We start from the raw sequence: 14,752 nt of genomic DNA on the forward strand, positions 1-14,752 counted from the left end.
CCAAAGTCAGTCTCTGCTCTTGGGGTTTGACACCCACACAGTTTCCTTGGGCTGCCTTTGAGGATGCCACCCTCCCCGCAGTTGGGGGAGGCCTGATCTGGACTGCTAGCTGCCCTTTCTCCCTGTGGTATCCATTTGTGGGTGGATTTCTCTCTGAAGGGCAGGACCTTGGGTAAAGAGCTGGTGGCCCCCAACCTGGTAGCAACTTCTTCTGGCCATCCTGTATGACCCTGAGGACCCTAAATGGTGGCCCTTAGGTGCTGGCCCGACAGAAGCAGTGGTTAAGGCTAGTGTGGAGAGTCCTACACCTTCATGTCAACTGACCTCCCCCAGAGCCAGCACTGAGTCCCAAGACCTGGAGAGATCTGGCCGCAGGGAGCCGCTGGTGATCAGGAAACATGAGGACATCATCCTGACAGCCACGCTAGCCACACTCTCTGTGGCGGCAGTGACTTGGCTCAAGGATGGTGTGGAGATTCGGCGCAGCAAGTGTCACCAGGCTACCAGCCTGGGGGACAGGCACACCCTGACAGTCAGAGGAGCCCAGGTGCTTGACAGTGCAGTCTACAGTTGCCGGGTAGGCACGGAGAGTCAGGACTTCCCAGTGCAGGTGGAAGGTGAGCTCCTCCAGGACCACTGGGCCTGCTGCACCCACCTGGTGCAGCCACCCATAGCAGAGCCCTGTGGAGCTTGGGGTACGCAAGGTAACTGATGGACATCCCCTTGTGCTTGCAGAGGTGGTTGCCAAGTTCTCTAGGCCTCTGGAGTCCATCACAGGGGATCTGGGTGGCACAGTGACCCTGGCCTGTGAGCTGAGCCCACCACAGGCAGAGGTGGTGTGGTACTGTGGGAGCACGCAGCTGCGGGCGGGCAAGCACTTCCAGATGGCCGCCAGAGGGCACCCTCCGCTTGCTCACAGTGTCGGGCCTGCGTGAGGGAGACGCAGGAGAGTATGTGTGTGAGAGCCGTGATGACCGCACCAGCGCCCAGCTTAGTGTCCGTGGTATGCTAGGTGGGTTGGGGGGTGTAAGCTGGGGATGGTAAGGGGATAGGGCAGTGGGCCACCTTCCAGCAGCTTCCCTGAGAAGGTGTGCAAGGGGTGGAGATCTTCACAGAGACACTCCTACCTCCTCAAGCAGACCTTCCCCTGCAGTGCCCCGCGTGGTCAAGTTCACATCTGGGCTGAGCGCAGTGGTTGCAGAGGAGGGCTGCGAGGCCACCTTCCAGTGTGTGGTGTCCCCCAGTGATGCAGTGGTCACGTGGCACCAAGACGGCAGCCAGCTGCAGCCCAGTGAGAAGTTCCTCATATCCCAGACTGGTGCCAGCCACAGCCTGACCATCTCTAGTGTGGCAATGGAGGATGCGGGCCAGGTCACAGTGGAGTCTGAGGGCGCCACCTCTTCAGCTGCCCTCGGGGTCAGAGGTGAGCTTGGGAAAGGGACCTGTGGGGCAAGCAGCTCCCTGCCACAGACTCCCCTGTAGGCTGGTTCCCAGGAGCTGTATTGTTCCTGCAGCCAGCTAGTCTGGCTGACCTCAAGGGACCCAGAACCTGTCCACCAGGGGATGGAGGTGACTTGGGTAACATGAGGAGCTGGGCGCCTTCTCCCTAGAAGGAAAGATACCATCCTGAAGATGCATCTGGTGGGGAAGGGCCAACTGAGGTTGAGGCACTCAAGGGAGACTTCCTGCAGGAGTCGGGGCCCAGCTGATCTGGTGATGGGAAGGTGAAGGGAGTGAGGCTGGCAGCTGGTAGAGGCAGAGGCAGGAGACGGGGAGAGCTTTGAGAGCCAGAACTTCACCTGAAATAAAGTGGGAGCCATGGCAGGTTCCTAAGTGAGGGAGTGATGGAGACAAATGCACTGGGGCGCTCACAGAGCAGCCTGGGGTGGGGAAGCCCTCTGGAGTCTGCTTTTCATTCCTTTACACAAGCACATGATCTTGGTTGTAGTAAAGTGCAGGGATTCCAGTGGCTCTGATGGGCACCACCCATTTGCTGGAGACCAGATACTGCTGGCCTTGGGCCACACTTGGTAGTTCCAGGCACTAGGGCATGGCACGGTTGTTCCAAGCTGGGAGGCTGGGCAACGTAGGGACCTGGTGGGGGCAGTGCGGCCATCTGGGTTATGGGCGGGCTGGCCCTGGGTGTCTAGGATGACCTTGGCTCTTGCGCCAACCCAGAGGCGCCTGTGCTGTTCAAGAAGAAGCTGGAGCCGCAGACCGTGGAGGAGCAGACCTCTGTGACGCTGGAGGTGGAGCTGACGCGTCCGTGGCCCGAGGTGAAGTGCACCCGGAACGCCGCAGTCTTGGTGCCGGGGGAGAATGTGGAGATCCAGGCGGAGGGCACACGCCATCGCCTGGTGCTGCGCAGCGTGGGCTTTACCGACCGCAGCTTTTTTGGCTGCGAGACACCAGACGACAAGACCCAGGCCAAGCTCACTGTGGAAAGTGAGTGGCGCTGTGCTGGCTGGGGCCTGGGGCGTCGGGAGGGGCGGGGCACCACCTTCTTCCAAGGGGCAGGTCCTGGGGTGTGGGCCGATGGCCGCTGGCCTCTGCTCACCTCTGGCACCTCCTGGGGAAGCTGGCTGTGCTACCCTAGGGTCCCAATGCTGGCTGGTGGAAGGGCAGGGCTCTGGGTACAGCGGACCACTGGCGCCTCTCCTGCATCTCCACAGTGCGCCAGGTCCGGTTGGTTCGGGGCTTGCAGGCAGTGGAGGCAAGAGAACAGGGCACAGCTACTATGGAGGTGGAGCTGTCGCATGCCGAAGTGGAGGGTACCTGGACACGTGACGGACTGCGGCTGCAGCCAGGGCCTAGGTGCCATGTGGCTGTGCACGGGGCCACGCACATTCTCACACTCTCGGAGCTGCAGCCACAGGACAGTGGGCTAGTGGCCTTCAAGGCAGAGGGCGTGCACACGTCTGCCCGGCTGGTGGTCACTGGTGAGTGGGTGGAGGTAGCAGGACCTACTCCAGAGAGGCCTGCCTCCTTCCCCAAGGTGGCCTGGGAGGCAATGGGGACATTGAGGACCAGGATGTGTGACTTGAGACAGCCAGAACTCCCTATCACCCGCCTGGGAAGCACCTTCTAGACCATTGATCACCTTCCTCCTGTCTTCCCAGAGCTGCCTGTGAGCTTCAGCCACCCACTGCAGGACATGGTGGCTACCCAGAAAGAGAAGGTGACCCTGGAGTGTGAGCTGTCCCGTCCCAACGTTGATGTGCGCTGGCTGAAGGTGCTTCTCTCCCACTCCTTTATGTCCTCCCTGCCTCTCACCAGTGGCAGCTGCCCTCCACCAGTGCCTGACCAGGCCTCTTGGTTCCACAGGATGGTGTGGAGCTATGGTCAGGCAAGACCATGGGCATAGTGGCCCAGGGTACCTGCAGAAGCCTCATCACTTACCGGTGTGAGATGAGGGACCAGGGCATCTATGTGTGTGACACTGGTGAAGCTCAGAGCTCTGCTTCTCTGAAGGTGCAAGGTGAGGCTTGGACAGGTGGAAAGGGCAGGGCCTAGGATTGTGAGTGCCTCCTTGCGCACCTGCAGCCTGCAGCCAGGTGCTTGGCTGCCTGTGCCCTTAGCTCTCAGCAAACTGGAGCCCTGGGTGGGAGCACCAGGATGGCCACTGTACCTGCAGGCATGGCTGGGTCTTGCTCCCTCCTCAGGCCGAAGTGTCCAGATTGTGCGGCCCCTGGAGGACGTGGAGGTGATGGAGAAGGAAGGTGCCAGTTTCTCCTGTGAAGTCTCCCATGACGAGGTGCCTGGCCAGTAGTTCCGAGAGGGGATTAAGCTGCGGCCCAGTGACACTGTGCGTATTCGCCAGGAAGGTGCGTGTGGGGCAGGCTGGCTGCAGGTGGGGTAGACCTGCCCCCAGGCTGCTCCCTTCATTCCAGGGCTGGGGGCTTTTGTCCCTAGGAAGGACATACACACTCATCTACCAGAGGGTCCTGGCAGAAGATGCAGGGGAGATCAAATTTGTAGCAGAAAACGCAGAATCGCGAGCCCACCTCCGAGTGAAAGGTGAGTGGAGTGTGGAGAGGGGGGGACTAGGGTGTAGGGGTGTACGGGGTATGTGATAGCCCCGCCATCCCAAACCAGACCGCTTGCTGGGACTGGGACAGCAGTGGTCAGGAGGAGGAACCGGAGTGTCACATCTTTTACAGGAAAATGTGGTCGCAGAGGGAGGAGCAACCTGGGGGGTGTGAGGACTCAGGGTCTCAGTGAACTCTCCCTCCTTGGGTTGCAGCCATCACTGGAGAGGAGGGTGTGCACTCCAGCAGGTGGCGATGTGGCCTGCCAGGGCAGGAGAGGTAGGAGGGTCTGAGGTTGTGGGTGGGGGTGAGTGCAGGATGGGGGCATGTGGGATGGGGCTTGGGCACTGGGACTATGGTGTGTGGAGCTGGACATGCACATTCAGGGTACACATCAGCTGTGATGTGTGAGGCGTGGTGGGGGGCACGACCATGGTGCCAGTGGTCTGTGGTACACAGCTGGTCCTAGACCAGCCTGGATGGGGACAGTCTGGCCCCTGCTGCCTCAGGTGTAAGTGCACAGGCTGTTGGGGGCAGCATCCAGTCCTTCAGCAGCCCAGCTGGGAGAGCCTGTTGCCAAAGTGCTCATGGTTGGGCCCTGAACCCACTGGCCACACACTGCAGAGTTGCCAGTGACCCTCCTCCGCCCGCTGAGGGACAAGATTGCCATGGAGAAGCACCGCGGAGTGCTCGAGTGCCAGGTGTCCAGGGCCAGTGCACAGGTGCGGTGGTTAAGGGTGGCAAGGAGCTGCAGCCTGGACCCAAGTATGAGATGGTCAGCGATGGCCTCTACCGCAAGCTGGTCATCAACGACATGCAGCCAGAGGATGAGGATTCTTACACATGCGATGCTGGCGATGTCAAGACCAGTGCCCAGTTCTTTGTAGAAGGTGTGTTCCAGGCCAGTGGCAGCTCTCAGGTTCTTGGGGGTGGCTATGGTTCCCAAGATCTGTGCTAGAAGTCCTGGAGGTGGCCCAACTGGGGACATCCAGGCAGCTGGATGTGGACACAGGAAGATGTGGGTGCAGAGGGAGGAGCAACCTGGGGGGTGTGAAGACTCGGGGTGTCAGCACACTGTGGGGAAGGTTTGTGTTCAGGAAGGACCTCAGAGCCTGCGGGGGTGGACAGGTCCAGCCTCCAGGTCTACCGTGACTACCTCCTCTCCCACAGAGCAGTCCATCACCATCATACGGGGCCTGCAGGATGTGACCGTGATGGAGCCTGCTCCTGCCTGGTTCGAGTGTGAGACTTCCATTCCCTCCATGAGGCCACCCAAGTGGCTTCTGGGCAAGACTGTGCTGCAGGCAGGGGCAAATGTGGGCCTGGAGCAGGAGGGAACGGTGCACCGGCTGACACTGCAGAGGACCTGCTCCACTATGACTGGGCCTGTGCACTTCACCATTGGCAAGTCCCGCTCCTCTGCCCGCCTGGTTGTCTCAGGTAAGCTGAGGTGGGCATGGCTCAGGGCCTCCAGTGGGCCTGGCTCAGATGGTGGGTAGTTATGGCCTGGGCTCACAAGGTGGGGGTGTGTGGGGATACACAGGACAAGGTGGGCAGGAGGTATGTAAGGGCTGGGCACACCATGGTGCTTGTGGTACCTGGGCCCGGGGTGGTGGGTGGACACAGCTCAGTGGTTTGTTGGGGGAAGGATCAGGGCATGGGAGATTTTGGCTGGAGCTGGTGCAGGATTGGGAACCAGTGGTCAGAGGCCTGCAGAGCAGGGTGCAAGCGCTGGGGCAGGGCAGGGCAGGATGTGTGGGGCCAGGGCATACATGGGTAGGTGTGTGGGGTGCGGGGTATCTTGGGGACAGGGAGGGGCATGTGGAGGAGAGTGGGGCAGGAGAGGAGGGGCAGGTCATGATGTGCAGGGCAGAACGTGGACTCAGTGGTGTGGGTAGAAGACTATAGAAGAATATAGCTCAGACCCAGGGCACCCAGTCCTGTGGCCCTACAGCCCTGCCTTATTCCCGCTGTAGACATCCCGGTGGTGCTAACCCGGCCACTGGAGCCCAAGGCCGGGCGTGAGCTGCAGTCGGTGGTCCTGTCCTGTGACTTCAGGCCGGTCCCTAAGGCCGTGCAGTGGTATAAGGAGGACACACCGCTGGCCCCGTCGGACAAATACAAGATGACGCTGGAGGGCCAGATGGCAGAGCTGCGCATTCTCTGGCTCACCCCTGCTGATGCTGACACCTACCGGTGCCACGCAGGCAATGCTCAGAGCAGTGCTGAGGTCACTGTGGAAGGTAGGACATGAGGTGGGCAGGCCATGGGAGGGCCTGGGGTGGGCTGTGGCCGTGGACAGCACTAAGGCCCGGTGTGTGCCTTCTAGCTCGGGACGTGGCAGTGACGCAGCCGCTGCAGGATGCTGAGGCCACCGAGGAGGAGCGGATGTGCTTCTCGTGCAAGCTGTCCCGCGAGGATGAGGAGGTGGAGTGGTCGCTCAACGGCACACCCCTGTACAATGACAGCTTCCACGAGATCAGCCACGAGGGCCACCACCACACACTGGTGCTGAAAAGCGTGAGGCGGGCTGATGCAGGCACCGTGCGCGCCAGCTCCCCCAAGGTGTCCACTACTGCCTGCCTGGTTGTCCGAGGTGTGCTGTGCTTGTGGGGTCTACGGGTCCCCTCCGTTCATGGACAGGTATCAGGCTTCCCTCACCAGCCCCATCTTCCCTGCAACCAAGCCAGTGGTGTTCCTGAAAGCACTGGACGATGTGTCCGTGGAGGAGTGTGGCACGCTGGCCCTGCAGTGCGAAGTGTCAGACCCCGAGGCCCGTGTGGTTTGGCGCAAAGATGGCGTGGAACTTGGTCCCAGCAACAAGTACGACTTCCTGCACATGGCGGGCACATGGGGCCTCGTGGTGCACAACCTGAGCCACGAGGATGCTGGCCTGTACACCTGCCATGTGGGCAGTGAGGAGACCCGGGCCCGGGTCAGCGTGCATGGTGCATGGCCAAGGGCTGGCCGAGGTGGGGTGTGGGAAGGGTCGGCACATGGTGGTCTTCCTGCATCCCAAGAGGCCCATGCTGCTCTCCAAGACCCTGGGGCTGCTTTGCAGAGCCGGGGGAAGTAAGGAGCTCCCACAGTGGCTGGTGCTTGTGGAGGTCCTGTGAGGTCCCAGAGTGGACAGGCAGGGGGATGGGAGACTCTCTGGATATGCCTGGGGGCTGAGGTTGGCAGAGACATTGCTTTGTGCTGCAGGAGCAGATTTCTGAGCAGAAACCAAGAATTCAGGGTCCGGGCAGGGCCTGCCTAGGAAGGGCTCCCTGGCCAAGGGTAAAGCCTGGTCATGCAGTGAGGGCAGCTTCACACAGATGACATGCACTTCCCCTCTTAAGGAGCCAGACCCAACCCTGGACCCTGAACTCTTGGGTCTTTTGAGTGCATCCTTTTCAGCCAGTGTTGGGTTCCAACTGCAGGGCCAGCACCCCCTATCCAGGTTCAGCATCTGGTCATCCTGAGCTCAGTCCCTAACATATTCTGTTTCCAGGGTGTGTGGTTGGCAGGCCCACTAGTTACTGACCTTGTAGCTGCTGGCCCAGGTTGGCCTTGGTGGTTTCTGATGAGACAGGAAAGGAGAGGGGGGTGGAGTGTTTGTCACAGAGTGGGGCTCATGCTGTCTGAAGGCTCTTCTCCTGGGGCTCCTGTCCTTTTTCCCTTGGGGTTTGTGAGTGGTGGGAAATGTGGGTGGTTCTTGCTTCCCCTTCTTTGGAGCTCATAGCCACTGGCTACACAGGCACCAGGACATGGCCAGCCCCAGGCCAGGGGTGCATCATGATTTGATGATCGTGCCCTGCATAGGTCCTGGGCCTGGGGGCAGGGGGCCAGCCGGCCAGCCCACCTGCTGGGGCCAGCCCTGCCTGGGGTCTTGCATGGGCAGTGCTGTCGGTGTCTGGCTCTGGCCTGAGGAGTCTCTGTGGCTTGCAGACCTGCACGTGGGCATCACCAAAAGGCTGAAGACGGTGGAGGTGCTGGAGGGGGACAGCTGCAGCTTCGAGTGTGTCCTGTCCCACGAGAGTGCAGGCGACCTGGCCATGTGGACTGTTGGTGGGAAGACAGTGGGCAGCTCTGGCCACTTCCGGGCAGCACGCCAGGGCCGCAAATACACCCTGACCATCCAAGAAGCTGTGCTCAACGATGCTGGGGAAGTGGTCTTCTCTGTGCGGGGTCTCACCTCTAAGGCCTCACTTGTCGTAAAAGGTGAGTGTGATGAACCCAGCTGGGGACTTGTCACCAGAGGCCCCCAGGCTGCTGAGCCTGGGACCCTTTCCAGGTGGTCAGGAGTGGTTGAGGGACTGACCCCAGCCGTTAGTGAGCTTTCCTTTAAAGGATGTGGGGGCATGGAGGCACCTGCTAGACCTGGGAGAGATTCTGGCCCTCTGAGGGGGTCACTCTGAGCTAGTGTCCTTGGGCCAGGCCCAGGGTTTGGGTCTTAATCTGACTGCTCTCCTGGCTGGGGTTCCTAATGCACATGGCTCACCCTACCATCCCGCGACTCTTGAGCAGGGGCCACAGGGTCTATGCTTGGCTGGGAGGTTCCCAGCGGTCTGGACCTGTGCTCTTGGTGTACATGCCTGGTGCACACTGCAGGCTCAGTGTTGGGTCTCAGGAGTGGCCTGAGCACTGCTGTGCTGGGTGCCTTCCCCTGGTGGCCAGGGCTCCTGGCAAGTCAGTGTTGGAGGCTCCTGGGGCCTGGGGTCCAGGCTCTGTGGTGTTGGTCTTGAAATGGACGCTCCCAATGCCCACCCCTGTCCCTGCCCCTGCCTGAGCATGTCTGTGCTTCCTGGGTAGACACTTTTGTTCCCTTCAGAGAGGCCAGTGGACATCACAAAGCCCCTAGAAGACCAGCAGGCCACGTTGGGGGAGGACGTGGTGCTCACTTGTGAACTGTCTAGGGCAGGAACCCCTGTGCACTGGCTGAAGGATGGGAAGGCCATCCGCGAGAGTCAGAAGTACAAGCTGCTCCACGAAGGCACGCAGGCTGTGCTGGTCGTCCATGGAGCCTCCCTCAAGGACTCTGGCACATACACGTGTGAGATGGACGCTTCCAAGAGCACAGCCAGACTCCGTGTGGATGGTGAGTGCCCACACGGCCCCACAGCAGCTCTCCCTTGGCATGCCCAGGACCCCTGCCTCAGAGCAGGGGAGGTCTCTCTCAGGGCTCAGCTTCCATGGCCGGCAGGAGGGACAAGGCTGGCCTGGGATGTATGCAAGCTTTACACTCACCTCTTCTGTCTTCTCTCCCAGAAAAGGCCAACAGGTTTACAGAGGAGCTGGTTGACCTGCAGGTGGAGGAGAAGGGCACGGCCGTGTTTGAGTGCAAGACGGAGCTCCCGGCATCCACCGTGACGTGGCGCAAGGGTCTCAAGGAGCTGCGGGCCTCCGGGAAGCACATGTTGAGCCAGGAGGGCTTGGCCCTGCGGCTCACCATCCGCACCCTGGAGAAGACGGACAGTGACACCTACACCTGTGACATTGGGCAGGCCCAGTCCCAGGCCTGGCTCCTGGTGCAAGGTGAGAGGCTGGTGCAGCCACAGTGCTCACGTGTGCCCTGGCTTTCAGCACCTCGGGGGCTCAGGTGGGCCTTATTGAAACTGACCCTAGAGGCTGTGCTTGGCCTGCCTAGCCTCTCCATCTCTGGGTTGCTCCCTGTGCCTTTCTGTGGGTGAGTCGATGGCTTCTTTCCCTGGAACTATCCTTGCCTGCTGCATGTTCCTTCTGGGCTCAGGCGCACTCTGCTCTGGGCCTGCACACCTTTTTCCCTCTCCCCGCCCACCAGAGGGGCAACCTGACCCAGATGCTGACAGCAGGGAGCCCAGGTGTTCCCAGGGTGGAGCTGTTAGTGTGCCTGTGATGTCTAAACAGGTGGAGGGAGATTCTCCAAAGAATAATGATGTTACTCGGAAGAGTGGAGTGTTGCAGGGCTATGGTAAACTAAGTGTGTGCCAGGGAAGCTATGGCCAGGGGAAGGCTTTAGGGCACAGAAGGGAAATAATCAGGTCCAGAGTTGGTGGCCTTGGAGACCCCATGCAGGTGCTGGCTTCTGCGTAGGTGGAGGCCACTGCTGCGCAGGTGTTCTGTCAGAGGTCTGGTCTGCAGTGCGGTGGTCTGAAAGAACAGAGCGACTTCTGCTCCTGAGCTGCTGGGTGTGAGGTGTAGGACTGGGAGGTGTTGAGAATGTGCTCATCTGAGATGGGCAGGTGGAGCCTTCCCTGGGGAAACTTCCAGCTCTGGTTTTGCCAGAGTCTCAAGGAACGTTCCTCCTGGATCATGGCCTTTCACAGTGGTTGTGAGGGCTTGTTTGCATCTGGTGTACTGGGTGAGAGCCACCATTTTTCTTGCTTTGCAACGTAAATTGGAACTAAAAGGGTCTGTGGTGCCCTGGGGTTGCAGGACGTACCACCAGCATCAGGACAAGTGCGTCCCAGCCCTCCTGACCATCCTTCACCTGGCCCTGGCATCCTGGGCTGGCATCCAGGGCCAAGTTTGCTAGAAGTTCTTTCTGGGTCTGTCTTCTGGGAATGGCAGAATGGTGTCGAGAGCCTTGCAGACCTGAGCTGGGAGATGGGACTGGGACTCAAAAGTCACCCTGAGACAGACTGTTCTGCACTGTTCAGCTCCCATGTGCATCCTGTTGTCAACCCTGACTGGCTAACCAGTCACTTGCTTGCTGCTGGGAGCCCTCCTTGGGTCTGGAGAGAGCCAGACTTCCCTGGGCAGCAGGCCCTGATGGCTGTCTGTGCCCTGCAGGGCAGAGGGTGCTCATCACGGAGGAACTGCAGGACATGGAAGTGTACAAGGGCTCCTCAGCCACATTCTGCTGCCGTGTTGCCCCTGCTGACCACAGGCCTGTGCGCTGGTTCCTGGACGAGACACCCTTGCATGCCAATGAACTCAATGAAATCGTGGTCCAGCCTGGGGGGTACCATGTGCTCACCCTGCGGCAACTGGCGCTCAAGGACTCGGGTACTATCTACTTTGAGGAGGGTGACCAGAGGACCTCGGCCACCCTGCGGGTCACTGGTAGGTTTTGTACCTCAAGGCCAGGGCCATTTGGGGTGGGGATGTCATACTGTTCATGCTGCTCAGGGTACAGTTTGAGGAGGGTGGGAAACAGCTCAGGTGGCAGCTGAGTCATGTCTGAGCTTGGGTGCAGACTCATGGTGACGTGAAACTAGATGTCATCAGCATGGGGATCCTAGGAAGGCAGGTGTGTGCACTGGTGCTATTTGGGATGAACGCCCCTCGGTAATGCTCAGAATCCTGGTCAGCATGTCTGAAGGTGGCCTGCTCCCTGCCAGGGCGAGAGCCACACAGAGCCCACCCTGTCCCCTCAGCGTTCCCGTCTGTGGCTGCAGCCCGAGGCAGCGGCAGACATGGACAAGATGATGACCATCTGCAGCAGGGGCCTCTCTTGCAGTAACACCACAGCCTCAGGGACCCTTGGCTCCTTTCTCTTCCTCCAGAGAAGCCGAGCATCTTTTCCCAGGAGCTCTCAGATGCCACAGTCACAGAAGGCGAGGACTTGACCCTCACGTGTGAGACCACTGCTCCTGACACCCCCATGCACTGGACCAAGGATGGGAAGATGCTGTGACCATCTGCTAGGTGCCAGCTGAGCTACGAGGGCTGCTGTGCCCAGCTGGTCATCACAGGTGCCACCCAGCAGGATGGTGGGCGATATAAGTGTGAGGCTGGTGGGGCCTGGAGCAGCTCCATTGTCAGGGTCCAAGGTGAGCTCAGTGCCTGTGGCTCCCAGTCTACCTGGCAGGCAAGGGCTGGGGTGCATGGGTGTCCATGTCGGTGGGTGGCCTGAACTGCATGGCTGCCCTCCTGCTGCTGACCTGCCTCGCTCCTGGCTCCCTGGCTTTCTAGCCTGTTGGCTGGCCTCAGATTGCTTGGGCTGCCCCAACCTGGGCGGATGGGAACCAGGACCTCACCTCCCAGCCTGGAGGCTTAGGGTCTTAAGGTTGCAGGTTACAGGGCTGGTGCCTTCTGAAGCCGCCCGCCTGCATGTTCTATGTGTGTCTGGAATTAGGGTCCACTTCTAATTATCTGCCTCCCACACTGTGTTTGGAGGTCCTGGGTCAGGCTCCGGCACCCATTTCTTGGGGCATGCTGGTCTGCCGCAGGTCTGCCGTGTGCCTGCCCTGCTGGCCTGCCTCCTGTGACCCTTCAGGAGTGAGGCAGCAGGGCTGGGACCACGCCCACCCTGGCTGAGAACCTCGTGGCTGGGGGTTCCTGCTCAGGGAGGTGAGCAGAGCATGTCTCTCTGCAGCTCGGGCAGTTAGGTTCCAGGAGGCGCTGAGGGACTTGGAGCTGCCGGAGGGTGGTGCCGCCACGCTGCACTGTGTGCTCTCCTCGGTGGTGGCGCCCATGGAGTGGCACCATGGGGAAGATGTCCTGAGGTCCAGCAGCAAGTACAGCCTGCGCCAGGAGGGTGCTGTGCTGGAGCTGGTCATCCGGGACCTGCAGCCCCAGGACGGGGGCAAGTATTCCTGCTCCTTCGGGGACCAGATGACCTCAGCAACACTCTCTGTGAAAGGTGAGCACCTCTGCCTGCCTGCCTGCCCACATAGCTGGACTGGCTGCTTGCCACTGCAGAACAAAGTGATGTTCTCTGTGTCTTTGGTCTCCTCAGCCCTGTCTGCCCAGTTCATAGGAAAACTGAGAAATAAGGAGGCCACGGAAGGGGCCACAGCCATGCTGCGCTGCGAGCTGAGCAAGGCGGCCCTTGTGGAGTGGAGGAAGGGGACAGAGCCCCTCAGAGATGGGGACAGACTGAGCCTGAAGCAGGAGAGGGCTGTGTGTGAGCTGTAGATCCAGGGCCTGGCAGAAGAGGATGCTGGGGAGTATTCGTGTGTGTGTGGGCAGGAGAGGACCTCGGCTACTCTGACCGTCAGGGGTAAGGACCTCTATGGCTGTGCAGGCATGTCTTGGTACCAAGTATGGACCCCACTCTCCATCAGCTTGTCCCTTTCCCTCCCGTCTGTGCCACCCTCCTCTTGTGGACCACAGGGTCCTTCCTGCTTCCTGGGCTGTCATGAACCAGGAGACTCCAGTGGCCATGGCCAGTGTCCCTGATGTCACTGTGGTCTCCCCTGTTACCCTGCTGGCTCGTCTTGTCCTTTGTCTGGTCACATGCTGTCTCCCAACATCACAGTGAACCTGAGGCCCTGTGTCTTCTGACCCTTCCCAGCTCTGCCTGCCCACTTCGTAGGAAGACTGAGGAGTAGGGAGGCCACGGAAGGGGCCACGGCCATGCTGCGTTGCGAGCTGAGCAAGGCGGCCCCCATGGAGTGGAGGAAGGGGACAGAGACCCTCACAGGCGGGGACAGACTGAGCCTGAGGCAGGAGGGGGCTGTGTGTGAGCAGCAGATCCAGGGCCTGGTTGAGGAGGACGGCGGGGAGTACTCGTGTGTGTGTGGGCAGGAGAGGACCACGGCCACGCTGACCGTCAGGGGTAAGGACCATGTGTGTCCTCAGGCACTGGCTGCTGTGTGTCTGAAGACAATTTCAGGTTCCTTGTGTGCTGTGTCTGCTGTATCCTCCACTGCTATGTGCTCTTAGGCTTCTCTCACACTTGCACTGTGGGGCCTGCTCAGACCCAGAGCAGCAGAGAGTGGGCTTTTCCCGGCCCCATGTGTCACAGCCTGGGATGGAGAATGTGGGTGAGGCCAAAGCATTAAGATGGCGCAGGAGGCCTTCAAGGAGTGCACACTGGAGAAGGGGTGGGCGGGAGACAGAGGAGGAGCAAGTGGAGGGTACTCTGACGGGTGTCCCTGCAGCCAGGGCAGCTGCCTGCATTGGGGCCATCTGATGGGCAGGTGAGGGCCCCAGTGTCTGTTCAGTGTGGCGGGAAGGATCTCCCCCAGGTGTGAGGGGCCTCTCACCCAGGATGCTGCTGTCTCTGATCCCATGTCAAGAGTCAGGGAGGGACTCCTGGGGCAGTAAAGTGTATTGTGGGGCAGGGCATGGCCATCTGTTCACCTCCACCTGTAGTGGAGGCCCCACTGTGTGCATGGATGTTGGTGACCTCTGTGGAGAGGCCCCAGTGCCATGACATGTTGGAGCATGGACGGAACGTGTTCCTGCACAGAGGTAGATCCCTGTGTGACAGAAGCATGTGCACACCAAAGCCCACCGTGTTGCTGCAGGATGCTGGAGGGAGGCCACCGGGAAGATGCTCCCTCCCTCGACTCAGGGAGCGCTGCCTGTGGCTGGGAAGTGGGACCCTGCTGACCACCTGGGAGCTGATTCCAGAACTGGGCGTGGCCCAGGAAGGACCAGAGGTGCACAGCCCTCCTGGGCCCTTCCAGAGAGTGCTTCACTTTCTAGGATGCTCCGAGGCCCTGTTGCCCTGAAGCCCCTGGGGCGGATGGACCTGGGCTGGTGGCTGGAGGGCCCCAGGAGCCAAGCTGTCCTCCCTTCTCTGTGGGGGCTACCCATGTGCTGCCGTGGATGGGCCATTGTTCATTTGTGGGTTATCTCGTCAACTCTGCTGTGGAGGCGAGCTTGCTGGCACTGTGAACAATGGGCATGGGCCCTGTGACTGTATGTTCCAGGGTGACAGTTCCAGGAGGAGAGTGGGGGCTTCTCTCCCTGGCCAGGGTGCTCCTTTTCTTGGTTTGCTCTGGAAGATGGAGTCGGGTGTGGTTATGGGAGAGTTTCAGACAGACTGTCGATGTCCCCAGCCATCTATCAAGATCAGAGAACAGCTG

At 60.4% G+C, this 14,752-nt stretch overlaps 2 protein-coding genes across 2 annotated transcripts in view; one reads left to right on the forward strand and one right to left on the reverse strand.

Moving 5' to 3' along the window:
* Positions 1-14,601, forward strand: part of LOC144250032 (obscurin-like) — a 57,147-nt gene extending 42,546 nt beyond the window's left edge. Inside the window, 25 exon segments of the mRNA XM_077792411.1 lie at positions 336-617; positions 736-893; positions 895-1,003; positions 1,154-1,423; positions 2,179-2,445; positions 2,673-2,939; positions 3,120-3,232; positions 3,325-3,478; positions 3,913-4,017; positions 4,653-4,757; positions 4,760-4,918; positions 5,199-5,468; positions 6,005-6,271; positions 6,358-6,631; positions 6,693-6,976; positions 7,959-8,231; positions 8,842-9,108; positions 9,279-9,545; positions 10,782-11,054; positions 11,498-11,764; positions 12,310-12,576; positions 12,673-12,936; positions 13,231-13,494; positions 14,189-14,323; positions 14,597-14,601. Of these exon segments, the coding sequence (XP_077648537.1) occupies positions 336-617; positions 736-893; positions 895-1,003; positions 1,154-1,423; positions 2,179-2,445; positions 2,673-2,939; positions 3,120-3,232; positions 3,325-3,478; positions 3,913-4,017; positions 4,653-4,757; positions 4,760-4,918; positions 5,199-5,468; positions 6,005-6,271; positions 6,358-6,631; positions 6,693-6,976; positions 7,959-8,231; positions 8,842-9,108; positions 9,279-9,545; positions 10,782-11,054; positions 11,498-11,764; positions 12,310-12,576; positions 12,673-12,936; positions 13,231-13,494; positions 14,189-14,323; positions 14,597-14,601 (5,366 nt within the window).
* Positions 14,602-14,687: 86 nt separating this feature from the next.
* LOC144250055 (cilia- and flagella-associated protein 221-like) overlaps positions 14,688-14,752 on the reverse strand; it is a 63,142-nt gene continuing 63,077 nt past the window's right edge. Inside the window, exon 19 of the mRNA XM_077792448.1 lies at positions 14,688-14,729. Within this exon, the coding sequence (XP_077648574.1) occupies positions 14,688-14,729 (42 nt within the window). The remainder of the gene's footprint in view (positions 14,730-14,752) is intronic.

This window comes from Urocitellus parryii, chromosome 1 (genome assembly GCF_045843805.1).
Source record: "Urocitellus parryii isolate mUroPar1 chromosome 1, mUroPar1.hap1, whole genome shotgun sequence".
In the NCBI taxonomy this organism is placed as follows: Eukaryota; Metazoa; Chordata; class Mammalia; order Rodentia; family Sciuridae; genus Urocitellus; species Urocitellus parryii.